Source organism: Leishmania panamensis (genome assembly GCF_000755165.1).
Source record: "Leishmania panamensis strain MHOM/PA/94/PSC-1 chromosome 16 sequence".
Classification (NCBI taxonomy): Eukaryota; Euglenozoa; class Kinetoplastea; order Trypanosomatida; family Trypanosomatidae; genus Leishmania; species Leishmania panamensis.
In genome coordinates, this window is record NC_025861.1 from 339,045 (window position 1) to 347,613 (window position 8,569).

Genomic DNA, 8,569 nt, shown 5'->3' on the forward strand with positions numbered 1-8,569 from the left:
GAGCGGCTTAGCGCTGCAGGCAGCGCAGCGGCAGCTCTGGGGGTCGATGAGGTGTCACCGCTTCTTGCAAACAGCACAGGCCAACTCCCCAAGACGATGATGGAGGCTCCTGGCACGGAGAGAAGCAACCTTCTGGCGGACGAGGAGCTTGTGGATTCTGCTCCTCGATCGCCCTTGTGGCGCGACGCCAGTCACGCTGATGGAGCTGAGGACCTCATGTCAAAGGAGCACTTGATTGCCCCAGCCGTCGCTACCGTTGGCCACGGTGTTGTGCAGAGTGCCAAGAGCTCTCTCCTTTGCGCAGACAGTCTCCACAGCGTTGCGACCGGCTTCAACGATTCGTCATTGAACGGGGCGCGGCAAACTGAGATTCATAGACAGGCCGCTCCTGCCGCTGGGTCTCTGTCACGGTTCCGCACCAGAGGCGACAGTTCTGCGCAGGATACTGCTTCCTCCTTGCCTCGGCCGTCGGGGGGCTACGCTTCAGGGGGCGCTGCGTTGCGCACTGTCTCCTCTGAGCCCGGTTTCTACGACCAGCGACTCAGTGCCGCAGCAACAACGTCACCAGCGGGGATGAACAAATGCAGCTACACACCTTCTCAGCGTGCTTTGGTGCAATACGTCGCGTTACCTGGAGACATGGCGACTCCGTTGTACGGTTGCCACGATTCCGCAACCGGCAGCGATGCCGGCTACAGTCCCAGCCGGCACGCGGAAATTTGTGCGATGCTCATCACGGCGGAGCGTGAGCTGGCCGAGGTGCGCGAGGAGTGTGCGAAGCATGGAATGAGAGCTGAGGCGCTCGAAGCTGCGCTGGATCGAGAGCGTGCGAATGTGCGTATTCTGCGTGACCGTCACGCCAATGAGGCCGCTGCCGCCCGCGAGGAGCATGAGGCACAAACCCGGCAACTGCGTGATCAGTTGCACGTTCTCAAGATGGTCTCGGAGAATGCAATGGCTGAGAAGAGCAAGTCGTCTGAGGAGGCGGCGCGCCGCAAGAAGGAGCTGCTGGAGCTGTTGGATCGCGAGCGGGAGGAGAAGAGTTACATCATGGCAGACTACCGCGAGCAAACTGAGTCACTGATCGCGGAGCAGGGACGCGAGATCACGCATTTGCGTGGCGCTCTCGACAAGCTGAAGGGTGAGTACGACGACTTGGCGAAGCAGCACCAGGCGGTGGAGGAGGAGCTGGAGGGATTGCAAGAGAGAGTGGAGGATGTCACGGCACAGCTCGACAAGGAGCGGTCAGACACCGCCAACAAGACAAAGGACCTGCAGGTTAACATGCAGCAGGAATGTGAGGCCCTTAGGGAGAATCTCGCAGCGATGCAGGAGCAGCTGCAGCGGACCGTCACTCAGCACGCGGCCAAGCAGCAAGCTCTCACTGATCAGCTGCAGAAAAGCGACGAGAGGCAGCGGGTCAGCGAGGAGGAATACCAACACACGCTCGACACGCTCAAGCAGGCGTACCGCCGCGACACGGACAGTTTGCGAGAGGAGCTGAGTCGCGTAAAGGAGACGCATAGCAGGCAAGAGGAGGAGTTGCGTCACGACTTGGAGAAGGCCATGAGAAGGGAGAGTAAGTCGGTCGAGACTCTGCGGCAGGCGCTGGAGCAGGCGCGCCAAGAGAGGGAGCTGAGTGTGGACGACGGCCTCAAGCAGCGAGAAGTGCTGCAGCGCCAGCACCACGACAAGGTAGTGGCTCTTCAGAGGGAGCTCGACGAGGCGGTGCAGCAGCTGGTGGAGGAGCGGGCGGCGCGCAAGGACCGTGAGGCGGATACAGAGGTTCTGCGAGTGCGCGTAGACAACCTGGAAAAGGCAAACCAGCGCCTCTCCAACGAGCTGGAGACGATCCAAGTAGATCAGCGCAGTCGGGAGCGATTGACAGAGCAGACGCACCAGGCTGCCATAGAGGCGATGAGGACGAAGCTGCGCACGGCACTTACCGATCTGGGCTACGTGCAGGATCAGGTGACGCAGCAGGCGACCGATGCGCAGCAGCTGCGTGACGAGTTGGCGAAGCGCACCAGCGCTCTAGAGGCAGCGAAGGAGAAGACAGTCCAGCTTGAAAGAACCGCTGCGGATGAGCTCAGCAAGGCGAAGAGCGCGGCAGTGCAGCGGGAGAAGGAGGCTGCGCAAGTAATCACGCAGCTGCGCACCAGCAAGACACAGCTGGAGGCGACCTGCGAGGAGCTGGAACGACAACTGAAGGAGGCGGAAGGGCGAGTGCAAGGCACGGTCAAGCAGGTCGACGAGGAGCGCCGCTCCCTGGAGGAAGCAAACCGCAGACTGCAAGATGCTCGTGTTGAGGTGGAGGAGTTGCGCACAGTCGTAAATCATGAACGGGAGCGCGGTACCTTTGCCCAGGAAGAAAAGCGACAGTTGGAGCGTCAGTTCGCCGAAGAGAAGCTCTATCGTGAAGAACTCGAGAAGGTGTTGCACATGACAGAGCGGAAGCTGCAGGATCAGAAGCAGGATCAAGCGTGCCAGTTGAGGCAGATGGAGGGCAAGGTGGAGGAGCAGGCAGAGCGACATCACGCGGAGCTGGCGGCTGCCCGCATTGCGGCTGAACAGGTGCGCGGTGAGGTCGTTCGCACGCGCGAGGCGATTGTGGAGAAGGAAACGGCGCTGCAGGAGATGCGGGAAGAGGTGGGGCGGCTGCATCGCGAGGCCGCAATGCGTGAGGGTAGGCTGCAGGAGGAAATGGAGGATCTTCGCGAGGCGCACGAAGTAGAGATGCGCCGCATGGATGAGCTTCTCAATGGGCTGCGCAGAGACTTGGCCAAGTCGCAGGAGACGTGTACCCAGTATCAACGCGAGCTCTCACACATCCACCAAAACTCGGCCGGTGCGCGCTCGGATTTGGAGATGGCGTTGGAGCAGGCTGATGCGACTCGGGTGAAGCTGCTGGAAGACGCCAAGTACAGAGATCAGTTGAATCAGGAGTTGCAGGGGACAGTGCGTCTACTCAGTTCCCGCCTCACATCAAACGAGGAGGAGGTGCGCCGGATGCAAGAGGAGCTGGCAGACACGAACAAGCGAACCCAAGACGCACACACGCTGATTGGCCGCAAGGACGCAACGATCGGTCAGTTAAATGCAAAGTTGCGTGCCTACGAGTCACGCCGCTGATACTTTGTAAGGTGCATAGTGCGTGTGTTTATGTCGAAGCAGCTCAAGGTACGTGAGTGGTTCAGCCGCTTTTCCTTTCGTGTCGTTCCTATTCATACAATGTTAATAGACAAAACAAAGTGTGGAAGGCGCGAGGGGGGAGGAAGGGGTGTGCAAAGGTCGCTTGTAGAAGTGCGTTTTGCAGTGGGCGTGCGTGTGCTGAGAGGCCCGTCTTCCATCTTTCTCAACTCCTTCGTTTTCGCACGAATTGTGTTGCTCTCTTTCCCCCTTCACTGTATGTGCGTGCGTCGGTGAGCTTTTCCCTTATTCCCGTTGCCTGTTGCGGTTCTCACCTCTTTCTGGTGTAATTGTCGCCGTAGTCTTTTCGGTGCGTGTGTACTTGTGTACTACTTGATAGACATCAACACTGCAACCGAACATTGCGCATCAGGCCCCCCTCCCCCTTCGCCGCTGTCCTTCGTTGTTTGGAGGCGTAGAGCTTCGCGAGGTGATGGAAAAGGACGATGGATCTGAGGTTGCCGCAGATCCATCTCTATGTCTTCCCACTCCTCTACACCGTGGCTGGGAAAGCGGCCAACGCTTCCAATAGCCATGAGCAAAGGATAGAGATTGCCATTGGGAGGCTCGACACCATCCTACCCTTTCACATACCTTTCCGATCAACATGCCATGATATCATCCCGCCTTGTCGCTGTTTCCCCTTGCTCGTGCGTGCGCGTCCATCCACACGCACGCACGAGCACATGATCGCCATTTCTTTTAACGCACCGTGCCCACACTGCCTCTCTTTCTCTTCATACAGTTAGTGCGTAGTCTTGGGTGACGTATCCATCGCACACACCCACACCCACACCCACACCCACACATACACACATATACACGCGTATACGTGCAGCAATCTTGTATTACCTACCCCCTTTTCTTCCAATACAGCTCTGTCAATCCCTTCCTCTCTTAGAGGGGCAATCAAACAGTCCACTAAACACTCAGGCCACTGAACCTGCACGCTTGGTTCTAGGTTATAGAAGGTGCTGCTATCCCAAGTTGTTCACGTTATCCTTTCTTGTCCCTCCCCCCCTTCACATAGTCTCACCTCTTCTCCGCTGTCTCTCTCCTCTTTCCCACATCGATCTTGTGAAGTGAAGCTGTGTTGGTGTTGATCCTCTTTCGCTTTCTCCACCCACTTCCTTCCCTGTTTGCCAGCCCCCCCACCTCCCTCCTTTTTTCGTGTATTTTTGTATGCGCTCGTCGCCGTGTTTTGCCCGACAGGAAATTAGGGGGAGTAAATAAGAGGAGGGGGGGGTGAGGAGGCGGAACTCTCACAACTTTTTCGTGCGTGTCCGTCTTTGTTTTTTTCTCTTTCTCTCTCTATTTTATTTTATTTTTAGTTTCTTCTCTTCTTCCTCAGGGGCTGTGCCGTTCTCTTCTTTGTAGTGATCGGCTTCACTTCCTATTGTTTTTTCGACACTTCCTCCTCCTCCCTCCTCCTCCTCGTGCGTGTGCGTGTGTGCGTGTGTGGTTCTGCTAAACTTTTGTTTCTGTATTATTTCCTTTTCCTTTTTTTTTTCTCACTTGTTCGTGGTCTCTTTCTCTCTCGCTTTTCGCCTCAATTTCTCGGCCCAGTCCACCGAAGGGGGGTGAGGGTACTGCGTTTTGACTGGAGCACTGACGAGCGGCGGCTGTGTGTCGTTGTAGATTCTCAAGGCGCGATTCTGCGGAATCTTCGTCTTTTTTTTTGTGTGCGCATCTCCCTCGCTCTCCCTGCACTTGCTCACTCTCACTCTTTCTCAACCTGGGCACCATCCCTCTTCCCTACCCTTTTCAGTGACGAAAAACGCACGAAAGGGGTGCCTCAGCCATTCAGTCACAACATACATAAAGGGCGTGCGTGTGTGTGTGTGTGTGCGCAGAGGACGTAGGCAAAGGCGCTTGGTGCTCGATCAAACACCTTCTTACCCTTCCTTCAGCTAATATTGTTCGTGTACCTTTCCCTTATCTTTTTTTTTTCCTCAGCTCTCCGTGTCTGCGTTTGTACGTGTGCATGCATGTGTAATTCAGTCTCCTTCCCACTCCCTTCTCCTCTCTAGCTTTACGCTCATCTATATAGCGCTGGCCGCCTCTTCTTCCCCCTACTCTTCTCTTTATGTTTCCTTTTTTGGTTTGTTGCATTGTTCTGTCTCCATCTCTGTGTTCTGTCATTGTTTGATGTCGCTTGCTGTGTTGCCGTGGGTAATTCTGCTGTTTTGTGGTATTTATCCCCCGCCGCAGTTTTTTTTTTCGTTCTGTGTTTGTCGACGAGATTATGTTCAATCTGCCCCCCCTCCACCACCCTCTTTCCATAGCAATACTTATCCCCTAATACGCGCTCTCTGGCTGTGTTGTGTCCGCGTCTGTGTAGGGGTGAATGAGTTTGTATGCATCCTTACCATTCCTCTGCACATACACCTCCAAACTTGATCTTTACCTCTTTCTTTCTCTCTCATCTTTCACACCGCCTTCCTTGGCCTCCTCCTTTTCATCTTGCACCGCTCTTCTGCGTTCTGTTCTCTCCTATCTCAGACATTACTCTTGCTGCTGTCTGAGGAATCGCTACTCTGTTCTGTGAAAGGATCCAAAAAGAAACGCGTCTGGGTCTTCTCTCGACACAGCATACGGATTCTTCTTATCGATTTTTTCGTGGCTGCTCTGCGTCTTTCGTTGAAAGACGCACAACTTATTTGACTCGGCCACTCACTGCGAGTGCCCCGACGGCAGCCAGAAGCAGTGAAACGAACGCACAAGTGCATTTCCCTGTAGACACAACAACTACCCACAGACACGTCCATTGAGGGAGGAATCAGAAGGCATAAAAGGAGGGATTTCGCTCAACTTTTGCAGGCGCCACCTTTCTAGACGGGCGAGGGGAGCGAGGACTTCCCTCGAAGGTTGAACGGAGTTTCCGTCTCCACCGCGGAATCCCTTAACTCTCTCTCTCTCTCTACGTTTTTCTTACACCACCTTCTGCGCTGTCATCTCGGGCGTAGTTGCTGGCGCTGGGTTTCCACTAGCCATTTTGCAGCACCAGAGACGGCCAAAGACTAGTCGGCACTGAGAGGAAAAATGTCGACTGCAGGTCGGTACAAGCACGTGGTGAAGCTCGGTGAGGGCACGTACGGCAGCGTCTACAAGGGAACGGAAATTCAAACAGGCAAGGTGGTTGCGTTCAAGCGTATGGTAGTCACCAGCGATGACGAAGGCGTCCCTGGCGCCGCTATCCGCGAGATTTGCCTGCTGAAGGAGCTTCGGCACGATAATGTAGTGGACCTCTTTGAGGTCCTCTTTGAGCCCCCGAAGATAACAATGATCTTTGAGCTGTGCGACTGCGACCTGAAGCGGTTCATGGAGTCGCGCCCGAAGCGCTTGCTGGATGCCGAGGCAGAGATGCGACCCATCCTGAAGCAGATTTTCATTGGGCTCGAATACCTCCACAGTCGTAACGTGGTGCATCGTGACATGAAGCCACAGAACATTTTCGTCAACGTGCGCGCACCAGACTTTGCGGCGTTGACGGCCTCTCCATCTTATCATCACCACCCGCAGCCACCGCACTTCAGCGGAGTCCCGACTTCTGTTGGTGGGGACGGCCAGCTGACGGCAGGGCCTAGTGAGCGTTCAAGTCTGTTTACCGGAGCTGGCGGCGTCTCGCCGTGGGAGGCGGCGGCGGAGGCACCAACGAACAAGCCGAACCAGCTGATTGTGAAGATTGGTGACTTTGGTCTGGCGCGTGTGGAGGAGATCCCGGTGAAGAAGTACTCACACGAGGTGGTGACGCTATGGTACCGCAGTCCTGATGTGCTGATGGGTTCCGCCCTGTATTCCTATCCAGTAGACATCTGGTCCATGGGGGCCATCTTCTTTGAAATGGCAACAAGCAAGGTGCTGTTTTGCGGCCGCCACGAGGACGATCAACTTTTGCGCATGTTCTGGTTGTTAGGCTCACCGACGCGAGGGACATGGCCATCCATGCTCTCCTACCCCGGCACGGTGGAGCGGGTCGAGCGTGCGTCGCGCGCGGCAGCGGAGCGGCCCGACTTGCGTTTCGGTAGCGACGTGCACGTGCAGCAGCAGTCATCCTCCTCGCAGTCCCACAATGGAACTCGTGCTCCAGACCTTCTTACGCAGATTGCGTACAAGCGCTTTTACCACAATTTGAAGGTCGTGCAGCAGCGAGAGGAGAGCGCCCGCAGCTCAGCTAACACGTACCAGCTTCCTGTCGAGCTGTGGTTCGACCGCCCGCTGTTCAACGAGTACATGTCCGCCGTTGGCCTTGATTCTTGCGTGACGGCGGAGGGAGTGGAGCTTCTGCGCCAGTGCCTCCAGTATGAGCCTAGTCACCGCATCACGGCGGCGGCGGCGGTCCGCCATGCGTACCTGCATGCGGTTCCCGTCCCCACAGCCGGTGCGTTGGACGTTCTCATGACTTCTTTGCTGCAGACGATGGAGGCCTGTCATTTGCTGTGATGGCAGTGGAATAGTTGGAGAGAGAGGAGTGGCGAGGGCGTCGACGACCCCCTGAAAGGGAGCCCCCTCCCCATCGTTTCGCTGCGGGTGACGTATGAAGGCACCCCTTTCCTTGTCTTTGGACGCCCACGCGTTGTCTGTACTTTTTGGTCTTTGGTTACGGGTGTAGCGGCTCTTCCCCCCCCCCCCCCTTAGTTATTTAGTTGGCGTGTCCCTTTGACACACCATCCGTTGCCCACCCGTCCGCTCGCTCTGCGTGTGTGTGGCTGTCTTGCCTTGTGCAGCTTTCCCACTCTCGCGCACCCGCCCACAGACATACAGAGGTTTGGAGTGGCGGCGACCAACCAGTGGGCCGTACGTGTACTCCGCTTCACCTCTTTCTCTGTTCCCTTCCTCTCTTGGTCGTTGCATCAGTGCAGTGCGTTGTTTCCACAGAGTCAGGTCTCTTTGCCCTATAGCGAGAGCGGGAGGCTCCTCCCTCTTTTCCCCCAGGGCAGAACGAAAAAGAGGTCGGGTGTGAAGAGCACGAGTGACGCGCCGGCACTGCGAAAGGGGGGCAGAGCTGAATGGCGAGAGAGAGTTGCCTTTTCGGGGAGGGAAGGTAAGGGGTGGGGCGTACAGGCATACACACACCCACGTACACGCCCATAGGGCACTGAGTAACGCGAGGAAAGAAACACAAGTGAACAGCGCCTGAAATGGGCGCAGCCAAGCAAACGGGAAAAGAAGCGAGAGTTCTGGAGAGAGGGTCTGCGCCCATTCGCATCTTCTCCTTCTCTTTCCCTCCAATTCTGATTTCTCATTGTTGTGCGCTGCCATGTAGCCGCCCACGTCTTCTCCCCCCCCCCCCCTCCCCCGCTCTCCCTCCCCTACTAACTTTCTTTCTCTCTCTCTCTCTCTCTCTCGTCGTTCCTCTCTTCGTCGTCTCGTCGTCGTC

At 56.3% G+C, this 8,569-nt stretch overlaps 2 protein-coding genes across 2 annotated transcripts; both read left to right on the forward strand.

Moving 5' to 3' along the window:
* Window positions 1–639: 639 nt before the first annotated feature.
* LPMP_160940 (hypothetical protein) lies at window positions 640–3,132 on the forward strand (the record flags this gene model as incomplete). Its single annotated transcript, XM_010699319.1, has 1 exon — window positions 640–3,132. One exon carries the CDS (start codon window positions 640–642, stop codon window positions 3,130–3,132), a length of 2,493 nt encoding a protein of 830 aa, XP_010697621.1.
* Window positions 3,133–6,231: 3,099 nt separating this feature from the next.
* Window positions 6,232–7,632, forward strand: CRK (protein kinase, putative; the record flags this gene model as incomplete). Its single annotated transcript, XM_010699320.1, has 1 exon — window positions 6,232–7,632. The coding sequence occupies one exon, from the start codon at window positions 6,232–6,234 to the stop codon at window positions 7,630–7,632; it is 1,401 nt and encodes a 466-aa protein (XP_010697622.1).
* Window positions 7,633–8,569: the final 937 nt, after the last annotated feature.